Source organism: Peromyscus leucopus, chromosome 8a (assembly GCF_004664715.2).
Source record: "Peromyscus leucopus breed LL Stock chromosome 8a, UCI_PerLeu_2.1, whole genome shotgun sequence".
NCBI classification, from domain to species: Eukaryota; Metazoa; Chordata; class Mammalia; order Rodentia; family Cricetidae; genus Peromyscus; species Peromyscus leucopus.
In genome coordinates this window covers 30,988,491-31,003,991 of record NC_051085.1, presented here as the reverse complement: position 1 = coordinate 31,003,991, position 15,501 = coordinate 30,988,491, and the positions used below count along the sequence as shown (strand labels likewise).

Below are 15,501 nucleotides of genomic sequence, written 5' to 3'. Positions count from 1 at the left end.
CCTTATATAAGTACCCTGAGTCTTGGTACTAGGGCATGTTCTTTTCTGGGTCACCGTGGGCCTGAAGGATGAGTAGTTATATAACCACAGTCAACAAACCAGACCAATGCTTTGTAAAAGTTCATATCTCTCTCTCTCTCTCTCTCTCTCTCTCTCTCTCTCTCTCTCTCTGCATTTTGTTTTGTTGTTTTGTGTTTAGACAGAATCTTACTATGTTGTAGCTCAGGCTAATTTGGAACTCATGACCTTCCTGTCTCAGCCTCTTAAGTACTGAGATTACATGGTATGGGCTACTATGCCTGTATAGCCATGGGTTAATTTGACTTCAGCGTTGACAAACAGCTGCATATTCTCCTATAGCCAGGAGTTTACAGGGTGGTATTTAGAGACTGGTGCAGCTGGAATTGCTTCCTCTCTGCTATAGCATCCTTAGACTGTGACTTCCTTCCTTATAGTGAAGGATGACTACTTGGGTTTGCTTGCTGGTGTTTTAAACAAGGTGAAGGGGGAGAGCAAAGGAAGAGGGTGTATGTACTGAGCCAATTCTCTTAATCACAGAAACACTAAGTTTCTTAGAACTACCAGAAAAATTCTAGTATTTCTTTTCTGTGAGAGACTGATACTTGCTCCCCCTTAGCTGCAAGGGAGTCTGAGGAAGGAGTTTCACAGAGCACATTGCCACCCAACCAAAACCATGGTTCTGGGAGGGAAAGAGAACACGCGAAAAGTTATTGAAGTAACAGTCAAGTTAATTTATTACCTTAGAGAAAATTAATAGAATCTACTTGATTAATTATAAACTTGTGGAAGATGTGTACTGGACTGTGATACAGTTTCCTCATTAAGTAGCATAGAACTTCATTATCTCTACCAAGCAAACAACAGTTCATCATCAACAGTTGATCTTCTTATATGAGACTAATCAGTTATGATTCCTTTCTGTATGATCTTACTTAAAATATTATGGACCCAATATGTCACCGAGATATTCTGAAGATGGGTTACTGCATTTGGAGGAACTGAAAAGATATTTATTATAGGTGCTGGCTATGTGTTGTTACTATCAGTGATGATCACCAGCAAAACTGGCATCCATGTATTCATTTTATATGCATTTCTTATTTAGTTCTGAACCACCCAGTCACAAATGAAGAGAAATATGAGGGCTGGAGATGTAGCTCAGCTGATAGAGTGCTTGCCTACATAGCATGCCTAAGCATGCCCTTGATTTCTTCCCTAGCACTATGTAAAACCTGATGTGATGGTGCATGCCTGTTACCCTAGTAATCAGAAGGTGAACACAGGTGCATTGGAAGTTCAAGGTCACCCTAGACTAAACAGCATGTTTGAGGCCAGCTTTACCTATATGTGTGTCAGTTCAAGACAGAGAAACAGAAATAGAAAGGAAAAGGAGAAAGAGATTTAAAAAAAAAAAAAAAGCAATAAAAGAAAGGTTAAAATGTGGCCCAGATGGAACAGAGAAGCCATCCTGAGAGGTCCCTGGGAACTGAGGGATTGAGTGAGAACAGAACATAAACAAACCTGTCCTGGATTTGGTTCTGCCTTTCTCTAACCCCCAGCCTGAAACCACAGCACAACGTGATCCACTTCACCCTTTTGCTCGTAAGTCCCAGCCTTAATGAGCCTGTAGCCTGGACACAGTCAGGCCCCGGACTTCCGCTGTGGATAGATGGCATTTGGCTGCTCGGCAGACGTGAAAGCCTTGCATTTCTGCCAGTGACCTGAATCGTTAACTTGCAGGACAAGTTACTAGCTGGTGTGTGAAAGGAGGAACACCCCTTCCGTGCACCTCTGTGAAGGGTTTTTAGATGGCTTGGAGCCCCGTTTTTGCTTGGAGAATTTGTTGGCCACCCTGGAGGTGCCAGAGAACCAAGCTGAGAAGGTGAAGGGCATTTTCAGAAGGTCTGAGAAAGACTTGGGTCCAAGTCCAGGGAGAAGAGGTACTATATTTGATCATATTTTATTACGTTTTAGTGTTTAGCGTATGCAGGCATGTTCTAGGTATCATACAGGCTGATCTTATTTTCTGAATGAGATGTCCTTTTGAGACATCTCATATGGAAGGAATAGCCTGACTTAAAATGGTTTTGAGAATGACTTTGAACCAAGGGTATTTATTATAGAAAGATGCAGGAAAAATTACAAGTGCCAAAATTCATGGCTCAAGAATCCAAATGTCTTCACTGTGCTTTCATCAGTCTCTGGGTATAAGAATTTGTGCCACATGATAATAGGACCTTGTCCTTTCTTCTCTGGACTATGATAAAATGCCCTGACAAAAAGCAGCTTAGGAGAGAAAGGGTTTTTGTTTTTGTTTTGACTTATTATTATTCCCGGTTGCTGTCAATCATTGCAGGAAAGCCAACGTTGAAACTCAAAGCAATTAGTCAACACCCCATCCAAGAGTAAAGGGAGAATAAATTCATTCATGCTTGTATAGAGCTAGCTTTCTTTATTCTTATACAGTCTAAGGCTCCCTGCCTAGGGAATGGTGCCACTCACAGTGGGCTGTCTTCACACATCAATTCACATGTATTCAAGACAGTCCCCACAGGCATGCACACAGGTCAATCTGAGGCAGGCAATCCCTCACTGAGACTCTTTTCCCAGGTGATTTTAGGTTGTGTCAGGTTGGCAGCTGTGACAACCGTCACAGACCTGTCCATAGCAGAATTAAAGATGAAGTGGTAGCATTGTCTGGGGAACAGCATCTATACTTCATCAACTTGAAAAGCCCCTCGTTGCTTTTAGAAAGTTAAGGTGACATAATTGATGAACTTAAGTCATTTATGTGTCCATAGCGAAATAGCTGCTCATCATTAATTAAAAAAAAAATTAGTGTATACTATGCCTTACCAAGCTAAATACTGCCTTACAGAGACATTAGGATATAAAGACTTTTTAAAAAATTCTCTAAATTTTAGACACACACACACACACACACACACACACACACACACACACACACACACACGTTGATGCCGTAGAGGCCAGAAGTAGGTGTGGGTTCTCCTGGAGCTAGAGTTTCAGGTGGTTGTGAGCAGACTGACCTCTGTTTGTTAGGGATTGACCTCTGGACCTGTGAAGATCAAGCAAGCAGTCCTACCCAGTGAACCATTTCTTGACAATAAGATATAAACAAATGGAAATATTATGCAAGAAATAAACCAGATAAAGAACATTTGAGATGTGTTTATCATGGTCCAACACCAAGTGTCTGTTTTGTCGGGTTCTAATAATCAGTAGCTTTTATGAAATGAGAAGAAGAAATAGCTGTATCAAAATGCTGGCGAGAAGTTGACATGAAACAGTTATTACAGAGCCAATCAGTGGCTGGAAATGTCTTAATCTAGCCTAGGGGAGGTGTGAGGGCATCGTGTGCTGAAGCCATGATGGTTGGTTCTGTAGAGCAGCCTGCGGGTTCCAGTCTGCCGCCTCCTATTTATGTAGGTATTGTGCACAAGATCTTCCCTGGTACCAGGCACCATGTAAGGTGTTTCCAATCATCTAGTCGCATACTGTCCCAGCAGCCTAGTAAGGTATGGACCATTTTCATTATTGCTGCTTCTTCATCCAGCAGCATCAAGGCATAAATGTGAGGCGGCTTCTGTCTCTTTCCAAATCTGCCTGACTTCATCGTGTGTGACTATTACCCTGGGCTGGGCTGTTACCTTGGATATCCCACTATGCACACCTGCCTTAATCATTTGTGGAGGTGACCTTGTCAAGCTGGAAAGTACAGGCCAAAGCTGAGCATGGTGGCACATGTCCCCACCCCCAGCCATCAGGAAAGCTGAGGCCTGAAAATTGCTGGGAGTTTGAGACTAGCCTGGGCTACATTGTAAGTTTTAAAGTTAGCATGGACTACCCTGTGAGATGTTGCCCTGGACAGAGCAAAAACAAAAAGCCAACAAGACAAGCTAAGGACAACAAGAAGAAATTACAAGCTGAGAGAAGACCCCGAGATGAAAGAAAAAGGTCTGGATAAGAGAGTGTTTTGACGGGCTTGATAAAATGTGACGAGTGTTGCTGTTTGCACTCGGTATGTATGGAGCTGTAAGACTGGATGAGAATCACTGTCAGGCAAAGTAGGTGAAATTGTGTATGAAGTCCAGCCTTTCCCCTAGGAAGGATCGGGTTTGGACTACAGCAAAAGAGTTATATGTAGGACTCAGCACTAGGGGGTGCTGGCCTTTGTCTTTTACACACCCTGAGAGTGAGCCCGCCCTTATGCTCAGAACCTGCCCCCGAAGGTCCTGTCCCCGAAGCTGGGGATGGGGAACATCTTGAGTCTTTATGGCAGGTGGTAGATGGCAGTACCTGAATGTTATCCCATATTTATTTCTACTAAGTAGAGAGAAGATGTTCATGAGATGAAAAATATATTTGGTATCTTAGGACAATATTCATCAGGCTGGGGATATGACTCAGATTGTTTACCTCGCATGAAATAGGGCGGGTGGCACAATCCTATCATACCAGCACTTGGGAGATAGAGGCAGAAAAATGAGAAATTCAAGGTTAATCTTCAGCTACGTGTCAAGTTAGAAGTCAGCCACAAGGTCCTGTCTCAGAAAACCTCCATACAGAAGTGGACACAAAGTTCCACCCTAGCCAAAACGCTGTTAGTTATGGACAACTACTGGGAGAGGGGAAGAAAAAATCCATTCCCCCCCCAACAGACTGGTATTGGGTAGGTATATTTATCAAGCACACTCCAATGCAAGCCCCATGCTCAGGAGGATTTGTGGGAGGGGAAAGAATATGGCAAAATATTGTATAAATTCTCAAAGGATGAATAAAAACATTTAAAACCCTCATACATATCTAATACATATACATTACCAAGCACAATATAAATTATACTTACATAGCTCATGAAAAAGGAAATTGATTTCTGTAAGATTTGTGAGCTGTTTTTGAGGCAGAGTCGAGTTTGTAGCCCAGGCTAGCCTAGAACCCACAGCCATATTACTGCCTCGGCCTCTCCAGTGCTGGGATTGCAGCCATGAGCTGTCACACCTAGCCAAGGCCCCCAACCTTCCCTCCTTATAGCACAGGCATGCCCTTTTTCTACTTCCAGAGAAGGTGGCTAGCTTTGGGGACTCTAGGGTAGCCTGGGATAACGCCGGGTAATGGCAGACACAGCGAGAGCCCTGATTCAAAATTCAGCAGGGAGAAAACTAGCGCCGAAGTTTTATATCCCGAGATTTAAGATTATGGAGCCATAAAATCCCTGTAAGTCCCGGCTTTTAGTAATGTATAACATATGTTACTGCTTATAAATTAGGTTATAACTGCATTTGTGTGTGTGCGTGCACGTGTGTTTGTTTGTTTAGTTACAGTGAAAATTCTGGGACACCCATGGGAACCCTGACGTGGTGTATATAGTTCAGGACTTCATTTGGGTGTAGGTATTTATTGTGCTTTGCTGGTCTTGGCCTGTGAAAAGGAGCTAGAGTTGTGCTTACCTGGGTGCACCTTAGAATATTTGAATGACTACAAGAAGGAATGATTCGGAGTCACATTGTTTATCTCCTTGCTTCCTTCCATCAGCAGACTGGAAGGTGTTGCAGCCAGCTCCTCGAGTGTCCTCATGTATCTATCCTTAGACTTCATTCAGATCTGGGCTGGGAAACATAACATCACAAGTTCTTCTGAGGAGTGGTCTGTTCGTGATGACCGAGCAGGGCCAGCAGATGCCCACGTGCCCTTGCAGACCATCTCTCAGGAAATAGAAAAGGGCGGTGCGTGTAGGTGTGGGTTAGGCTAGTGCTGTGTGAACAGGAAAGAGAGGTGAAGGGGATGAGATGTTGGGAGGCACTGGACTTGGGAGTCTCACAGGGCAGTTCTGTGCCCTCCTTCCCTGAGATTTCAGGTGACAAACACATTCTGTGCTTGGATATGTCTACACTGCAGTCTTGATTTGGGAGGTGGGAGTCTACAGAGGCTTGGAGAATACATTTTGATCTGTGTCTCTTCCTCCTCCCACTGGGTGGTTTAACGAGGATACCTCTTCCAATGCTGGAAACGCCATAGAAAATCGACAGCCTATGTACAGCCTGCGTACTGAATCTGAGGCAGCGATATATCTGTAAAACTTGACGAGTATTATTCCGGTTAGAAAAGGGGACATCTACTCCTCGTGCCTTCTCTCTTTGGGCAACTTCTCCATGTGTCACCGCCTGGCCTCACCTTTCTGATCCCTAAAAACATCAGGACTCAAGCCTCCAAAATGCCTCTCTGTGTTGTGTTATGCTGTCCCGGACTCCTTATAATGTGAGTGACTTTGGTGTGCAGCTCTAACCTCATGCACCCCACTTTTCCTTTTATATCTACTCAGAAGGCTTAGAAGGCACCCCCGATGCCACTGGCCCCACGCACCCCACTTTTCCTTTCATATCTACATGGAAGGCTTAGGCACCCCCATAGACAGATGCGTGTGCTTCCACTCTAGCTTTCACCCTGTGTTTTTCCCCACCACAGGGGCGTGAACGCCACAGAGCTGTGGCTCTACCGAAGGGTACATCTTCAGGGAGGTCTCAGTGCTCCCGGCCATGTTCCTCCCTCTCTGACTCAGCAGCTATTCCTGCCCCTCTCCCCTAGCTCCCATTGGCAAAGCCTCACCTGTATCCTTTAGCAAATGTTCCCTGTGCCTCAGAGAATGCCTGGCTCACTGGGATCTGCATAAGTTGGAAGCAAGAATGGGAGGTTGAAACTGAATGAACAAAGGAATGACGTTGGCCAAGTTCTCAGGATACATTACCTTAAATTCGGTGTTTTTTCTTTTTTTTAGTCCAATAATTCCTTAATTTCGGAATACTCGTAGATGAATTTTGTCTTTAGAAACTGCTTAAGTGGTTTAGGGACCTTAGGGAGAAATGTTCACATGTCAGCAATATGGAGGTCTTAACTGTAGTTACTGAAGAAAAGATGTTCACTCTAGTTCTGGAAAAAATAAGACAGACTTGTACAGGATTTGAACCCAGGACCTCTTGAGCTCTGAACAAGAAATCCCACCCCAAGAGCTCTTGAGTCTTTGGGTGTAATACTTTCAGAGTGCAACAGAGTGCTAAGTGTTGCTTCCTGGTCCCCATTCCTTCTGCTCCTTTATCAGTGAAACCGATGTTGCCCACGGGCCCACAAACCACCTTCTAGATCTTCCACTCTCAGGCACACTGTATGGGGTCGGAAGGAGGTTGTGATTGGAGGTGCAGCCTCTTTGGAGCTGACTTCAGAGAGTTCATTTCTTCCACCATGGGGCCAATAAATGACTCTTCTGCCTGCTTTCATCCAGACTTGAACTTGGTTACATGGCTAATTCAGGTCCTACAGGATGGATGTTAGAGGTGGTCTCAAATCGAGGGGAAAAATGTGGCATTTTGTATTCCTCCTCTGCCAGGCTCTGCAGGTACAATTCACTCTGTCCAGATTCGCACAATGTCACTTTTCTCTTTGGAGAGGTGGTGATCTGAGGAGCCTCACACTTAGGAGACACTGGCTTTGACCAGTCTGAGTGTTGTAAACTTGTGAAAATTTACAAACAAAAATTCCACACGCTGGATCACAATTGAACAAAGAATCTACAGTGCCATCTTCTGGTGATCTGGGGGAAATGCAAGAAACGTGGGTGCTGTCAAATGTGAGGGTAAAATACCCAACGTGTGATGATTTGAAGAGAGTGAATGAAAATAACAAAAGGAGCTAAGTCTGTGTTTGGGGGAGGAACCTATGATTACAAAGGTTTATAATGTCTAGGTGGCAGTGAGAAGGTGCCTTCTCCCGAAATGGCAAGTTTGGAAGCATTTTTATAGCACCAAACATTTCCATTTGCCTGGAAGTATGAAAAGATGGCTTTGGGATGGAAAGGAACCTTTACATTTCTCAAAGATAGGATTGAAATGGTTTATCTTCATTCTATCCAGAGAGGGCAAGGCATACATTCAAAAGAAAACAGGGCCACACCAGGCTACCCGGTGTGATCCCTGGTGACTGCCAAGTGGCCATGGAGCAAGAGACTGCTGCCTCCCCTTGTGGGGACCATAGCTTCCTATAAAATTGGAATATAAAAAGTCATTTAATCCATTAAGATATATCACTCTCAGTCATCAGAGGACAACTATTTCTGCAGACCATTTTCTTGAGAAAACATTTCTTTAGATGTAAGGAAGAATTGTTACAAAGCTCTGACCATGTCGGTAGCTGGTTTTATCCAGTGCTGGGAATATTTCATACACTTGATTCTTAGCAATGGGTCCATACCTTCCTAGTGCTCTCAGTAAGTGTGAAATAGTGTGTTGTCCCCTCCACTTTTAGTGGCTCTTAGAACTGGTAGGTGAAGGACAGTTGAAGCACGTGGGTGGGCGTATGCTACTATGTCTTTGAGTTAAAAATGCAACACAGGAACATTTGTCTTATTCGAGAACAGCTCAAAGATGACCTCTGTTGAAAGATTCCCTGCCTTCCTCTCCAGCCAGCTAGCTCAGGGCTCACTCTTGACAGTATTTGCTGGTCTCACAATTCACCTGTGGCCATGAGCATATAGTACCCAGCTCTACCCTCCCACCCCCCTCCATGATAGTCAACTTTCCATCATTGTGACAAAGACCAGAGAGCAAACAACTTAGAGAGGATCTGCCTGGGCTCCTGGTTTTGCTTGCTTTGGACCTGAGGCAAGGTAGGAGGATATCATGGTCTAGAGAGCAGGTGGTATGAGGTGAACAGTGTTCATTACAGTGTCTGGTAAGTGGAGAAGAATGCCTGGCCCATCAAGACTTCCTCCTTCCCTTTTTATAGCCTGTCTAGTCTAGGCTTCAGCCTATTTGATGGTGCCATCCGTATTCAGGTGGGTGAGCCTTTCTCCCTTAGTTAATTATCTATGGGGACTTTCACAGATGTATCTAGAGTGGCTTTAGTAATCTCCCTGGACTCCCGCAGTCCAATCCAGGCCAACCACACCCCACTTCTGTCTTTGCGTGCCTCCTCCTTTGCTTGTTTGAGACAGGATCTTATCTGTTCCACACTGGCCTTGAACTCTCTGTGCAGCAGAGACCTTCACCTCCCCAGTACTAACATTACAAAAGAACACCGACTGACTGTCTTCGGCATTCTTCAGTGATGGGGTCAAACCTGGCTTTGCGCACTAGACAGGCACTCTACCAACTGAGCTATGGCTCTGTCCCTGTGTGCCTCCTTGCTCATATCCACCCCCTCCCTAACAATAGGCTCATTTCTTCATACTGTATGCTCTCGTCCCTTACATGTAATATTGCAAGATCTAGATTGGCTGAATGTGTCTAACGCTTAAAATGGCCACCACTTGAAAGCCTTTCAAGTAGACATGAGTTGAAGCTCTTTTATTTTTGCCATGGGTAGGAGGACAAAAAAGAGTAGATTCTGGATTTTTTGGGGGGCGGGGAGGGGAGTGTAGTTTGGTGATCAGGTCGGTTTCCTCACTGTGGGTGTGTGTGGGTGTGTTTGTGTGTGCGCACACATGTCTGCAGTGTGGTAGAAAGGAAGATGAGTCGTATTTCAGCTCTTGACCTCTGCAATGGTTTCTCCTGCGTCTGTTTTTAGTACCTTTTCTAGTTTATCATGGAGCTCTTCCAGGGCTTCCTGCCAGTCCGAAGTAGTTCTCGACTCTCGGATGTGGAATGTTACGTCGCTTGCTGGGTCTGGGTACCCATCCGACGCCAGTCAGCATCAATGCCTGTACATCTACGTAGCGGCTCAATCCTCGGGGGCCCTGTGCCCTCTTCTGCACCTTAAGTTCTTGAGGTCCCTTTACCTGCAAGGTCTCCGTCAGGTGTTTGGAGGTCCTTCACTTGTCCCCTGACGGTTTTCAGTGTTCTCTCTCAATACCTTACCTCACAACTGGCTTTTCTAAGCATCCAGGTAGTAGCTACAGCGTTTAGCCAGGCATCTTCTTATCTTCCTCTCTGGTAGTGAACTTAGCGAGATGATTTGGATGTGAATTCTCTAAGTACCCAACCTCTGTTCTGACACAGGCTCTTCCTGTTTTCCCCTTTGGCATGCCTGTGCCTAAGGACACCAACTTTGTCCTCTAGAGTTTGTACCCAGCAAGTGAGAATTTTGATCTGATCTCTACTCATCTCTCCACCCCTTTTGATGTTAATATTTAATATCCTTTGCTTTCCCTGCCTTCGTGCTTGAAGTTGGTGCTGACTAAGTGCTGTCTAGAGGACCAGCTCACTCTCTGGTTTTAGGCTGTGGCTCACATCCCATGTTCCTTGGGCTCACGAGGCTCAGCTGTCACTCGCTGACAGACGAGATGTGAAGCAGACACATTAACTGTGATTAACTTGGATCCATCTTAAGAAAAATTTGCCATGACTTAAACATGTGAAGCTCTCACACAAATAAAAATAACAGATTTCTGGCTTGATTTTGAACCTCATAAGATCTGGAAAGACCAACTGTCAACCTTGCCAGTTGCTATCACCAACTACCAGAGCTCCATAGTGGCTACCCCTCCACTTGGGCATCTGGTCTCCTTTTGACTGCCTTTGCCACCTCCACAGCCTACCCTGGTCTTTTCTCCATCTGCCCATGCACCTTGCTTGCTGGCCCAAGCAGCCTTTGTGCTGTGGAGTTGATATGTTCATTCTCAACTTTTTCTTTTCCACTTACCCTATAAAATTCAAGGTGGCAGGAAGTCAGCTAGTGATTAGTTCACAGACATGCAAGATCCTTCAGCAGCCTCTAGTGAAAGCCCACATTCTTTTTTAAATATAGATCCTGTCCTAGACTGGTTCATTAATCAATATTGACAAATGGTACCCATTTTCCAAGAACTCAGCAGATAGGTACAAAAAGACCCACTGTAGAAATTCCCCAGGCTCCAATAAACACTGTTGGTCCGGGATCCAGCTGGTTAGCAAGATTGTCAGTGAAAATTCCATAAAACCAAGGCCCTCTGGCAATATATATATATACATTTTGTTTTCTTTTCTAGGTACCCTCTTCATAAATCAAACTCGGAAGACGGCTGTGTAGGTTAGTACCACTGCCTTTGATTTAAATATTTAATTGGATTGTTTTCTTTTCATAATTTATAGAAGATATATAGACATGTAAAGCTATAGACCTCACACACATAAAAATCTGTCCATTCAGAAACAAACACTGTGAACATTGTGTGTCTGTGTGTGTGTTTGTGTGTGTCCGTGTATGTGCACATATGCATGTAGGATGAGGTCCACATTGGGTATTCCTCAGTCACTCTCCACCTTACGTTTTGAACAGTCTCTCACTGAACCCGGAACTCCACCAGTTCAGCTAGACCAGCGGGCCAGCAAACTCTGGGGAAACCTGCCCATCTGCCTCCCTTGGCATTAGGGTTGTAGATACATACCACTGTGCCCTGCTTTTTATTGTGGGTGCTGGGATCCAGCTCAGCTGTACATATTTTAGAACGTCTCTAGCCCTGGTATTCGATGTGAGATTTTCTAATCTTTTTTTGCCATTAGGAATTGTTCTTTTGAAAATACAGGTGGCATCACAGTCTACATACTGTTTTACAGGTCTTCAAAATGGGACAGTTTGAGTATTTCCGCTTGCTAAATATCCTGAACAGTAAGAGGTTTACTGTTATTGACTGTGCCATAAGCCCACTGACCAAGCCTCTTTGCTGGATCTTTATGGCTGATAATTTTTCTCTGTTATAAACAGATTACACTATCAGAAAATTCCTTAAGTTTGTGTCGCTGATCATGCCCTCAGATAAACTCTTCAATTTTGGAATGTTTAAATAACGTGCATTCAAGGCATGATTTTTTTATATATCCTTGATTACAATAAGATCTATTCTTGATATAGCAAAGGGTGGATGGGTCATAGGCTCTCCAATCCGGCTGCCAAGATTTGAATCATGAATGCCACCCTTGCGCTACTGTAACCTTGGGAAGACACCTGCCTCTCCAGGCCTTGCTTTATCTCACCTCCTTCGTGGAATGAAAACAGACTCCATTGGTGGGCATGGTAGGATGTAAGTGTAAGCTCAGCACATGGTAGGAAGATAGAGAGTTCAAAGCCAGCCTGAGATACGCGGTAAGACCCTGGTACTGTAGCTTGAGAGTTTTTTCCGCCTTGCCCACATTCAGGACAAATCTCTGTCACCCGCCAGTCCCACAGCCGCTCAGACCCAACCAAGTAAACACAGACACTTTTATATTGCTTTCAAACTGTATGGCCGTGGCAGGCTTCTTGCTAACTGTTCCTTTACCTTAAATTAACCATTTCTTTTTATCTATGCCTCGCCACGTGGCTGGTGGCTTACCGGCACCTTCACATGCTTCTTGTCATGGCGGCAGCTGCAGTGTCTCTGGTCATGGCGGCGGCTGCAGCGTCTCTGGTCATTGCGGCGGCTGCAGCGTCTCCTTCTGCCTTTCTGTCCCTTTTATTTCTCCTCTCTGCTAGTCCTGCCTATCTTTCCTGCCTAGCCACAGCCGATCAGGTTTTATTTATTAACCAATCAGAACAACTTGACATACAGACCATCCCCCAGCACAGCCAAGTGCAGACCATCTCAAACACCTGCACTCAGGCCCATGGTCCTAATCATCCTCTATGCGGACATGCTGGGTAATGCCACAAAGAACCCAAGAAGGGCTCCCACAGGACATACAAATCATCCCACAGCATGGTACTATTAAAAAAGGAAGAGGAGGAGCCTGAATAAGATGAAATGAGCTAGGCTGTTAAATAGCCAAGTGCTTGGATAAGTGGTGAAGAGATATTAGCTATCTTTTTTGTCTCCGTTACATACACGGTATGTGAGAAGGAAAGGCACACAGCTTATAGGCAGAGAAATGCATTATGGTCTCAAACACTGCCTTAAGAAGCCAAATGATTGATACGCAGTCTGCTTTCACCCTTCATGACTGATGTCTGCTTTTCCAGGTTCACTCACAGGCAGCAGACCCCATGAAACTAGCCTTGAGGACCTAGGAAATGGAAGGCAGAAGGGCTTGGGTTTCATCCCCAGGCCTCCAGGGCTGTCGGCATTTAAATGAGGACATCCTGTTTTGACAAATGACACCCTTGCTAGCTTGGGAGCACCAGAGATGGAGTTCCCACATGGCTACTCCATGCATCATTGCTTGGCACCACCGGTCTAGACTGTGGAAGCCACCGCTTTGCTCGGCCTTGTTTCCAGTGGCCACAGGGCGACCAGACAGCCACCAAATGGAGACAGGCCTGTTGCTCTGGGTGTGCCACATCAGCCCAGTGGCAGCCATTGCTGCTGCTGCCTTTTCTTTTTAAAGAATCAAGAACTGCCTTCCATTCACTGGCTCTCCTCCCTTATGCTTGTCTTTTGCAAGTTTTGATGTGCATGTGCATGTGCGTGCGTACGTGCATGCGTGTGTGCACACATGATATAGACAGCCTTGGCTTCCTCAGGAGTCATCCACCTAATGTTTGAGAGAAGAGTCTCTCATTGGCCCCAAACACACCTAATCACTAGGATAGCTGGCCCACAAGCCTCAAGGACCTGCTTGTTTCTTCCTGCCCAGTGCTGGGGTTATAAGTTTGTGCCACCATACCTAGCTTCACTATCGTGGGTTCTGGGAGGTTATACTTGGCTTCTCATGCTTGTGAAACAATCTCTTCACTGACTGAGCTACATCTCCCAGCCTGTTTACATTTAAAAAGATGTTTGTATTATCAGCTACTAGAACCCTAGGATTCTTTTTTTTAAATGTCTATTATTGGCAAATTTGGTTTCACTGGTGAATCATCCAATCCTAGTCGGAGATGAGTGGGACGTTAAAAGGAGACTGAGATAGATGTCATAGCAGGACCGACCTCTGGTTGTTTGTTTGTTTGTTTGTTTGTTTTGGTCTTTATGACCTTGTTAATCAGTAGGTTGGTCCCCAAGAAGCCTAAACATTAGCGAGACGGCACTCATGCCTCAACTGTGCTACAGACCCATGTCACCAAACACCACAGTGAACCGGGCTAGTCGGTCTGTGCACACCAGGGCGTAGCAGCCTCTGTGTTTTCTTCGTTACGTTGGGAGTAAGAGAAATAAGGCAAGGGCGGGTGCACAGCGGGAAGAAAACAAAGCGAACCCCTGCGAGCCCTCTATTTGTAGCAAGGTGGAAATAATTGTGGCCGCAGCCGAAGGGAGAGAATGCGCCACAGGGCGAGGCAGAGTGAGGCGCACTGGCTGAACAGACATCCAAGCGGAGACCAGAGCACGCGCTCGGCCTGCTCTTTTGATGTGCCCCGTATTTCTTTTCTTAACCCTATTGGTCCCCCCCCCCAACAAATTTGCATTTCTTTTAAACAACTTTATAGCTATTTCACAGTCTTTCACAAACTGAAAAACTGTCTTTTTGTGGAGTCAGAGTATTCGTTCAAGCTTCGGCATTGTGAGAAAGAGACTGCTTTTGTTATCAGTGAATTTATTGCGTGTGCCTCTCTCTCTCTCTCTCTCTCTCTCTCTCTCTCTCTCTCTCTCTCTCCCTCCCTCCCTCCTCCCTCCCTTCCTCCCTCCCTCCCTCCCTCCCTCCCTCCCTCCCCTCTTCATTTCTTTCTTAAAGGAAAAGGAGATTGGAAGAAGAAAAATAAATACTTCTGGCAGAATTTTCGAAAGAACCAGAAAGGCATCATGAGGCAGACTTCAAAAGGTACGGTGAAGTGACCGCGGACAGTGGGTCCTTGTGGCTTCATGATACCCAGAAGCCCCGACCCCGATTTAAATGGATTCTACAGTTTAGGAAAAACTCATGGCGTGCGCCTGCCGAAGAGTCAACTTTTCCGACATTCCTTCCATGACTTCAGGATGTTGACCCCATGGGTTTCTTGAACTGGGAGAGGACAAAGTTGGAGGAGCTGGGGGTCCCCTGACAGCAGGGACCAAGTCCGCAGGCTCCCCCCTCACACCAGCCTCCCTGCTGGTCTCTTAAGCTCGCCAAGCACCGAGCTCAAAAGGTCAAGGGAATCTTCGCGTTTGTTAGTTTTGGACCCTCCGGTGCCTTTACATTCTTCTCAACTTTTTGCTCTGTGGCAAGGGACAGTTATGGGGTTGTTGCCCCTGGAAACCCTGTCTGGATCTGACATCATGAGAATTTACCCGGCTGCTCTCTGAAGGGAGCTCTGCCCTTTTCTCCAGGCCTTGCCTTTGTTTTTGTTTAGATAGCAAATAAATATGTCATTCCCTGGAGGCCGGGTTATGTAATTTACGTCCCCCCCCAGTATTCACAGAGGAAACCAGGACACATCTACTTCCACATTCCTGCCTGACTGAACGGGGTTATCAGTAAATGAATGTGTTCCACTGTCTACCACTGATACTCCCACCCAGACACAAGAAACTTGGCCCTGGGCGTTAGCTTCCTCGGCTGCACACCTGATTTTCCCGACAGCTCTCATGTGGCGACTTTTCTTAGGTGTCCCGCTTTGAGGGAGTAGTTCCTTATTCCTCCCAGCTTTCCCTTTCGGTAGAGATCTGGA

The 15,501-nt window shown here is 45.5% G+C and overlaps 1 protein-coding gene across 4 annotated transcripts in view; it reads left to right on the top strand.

The window, feature by feature from the left end:
* Positions 1 to 15,501, top strand: part of Sash1 (SAM and SH3 domain containing 1) — a 235,332-nt gene that overhangs the window by 155,244 nt on the left and 64,587 nt on the right. For all 4 annotated transcript variants that reach the window (XM_028861579.2, XM_028861566.2, XM_028861572.2 and 1 more), the window contains 2 exons: positions 10,997 to 11,037; positions 14,589 to 14,675. In XM_028861579.2, coding sequence (XP_028717412.1) covers positions 10,997 to 11,037; positions 14,589 to 14,675 — 128 coding nt within the window. The remainder of the gene's footprint in view (positions 1 to 10,996; positions 11,038 to 14,588; positions 14,676 to 15,501) is intronic.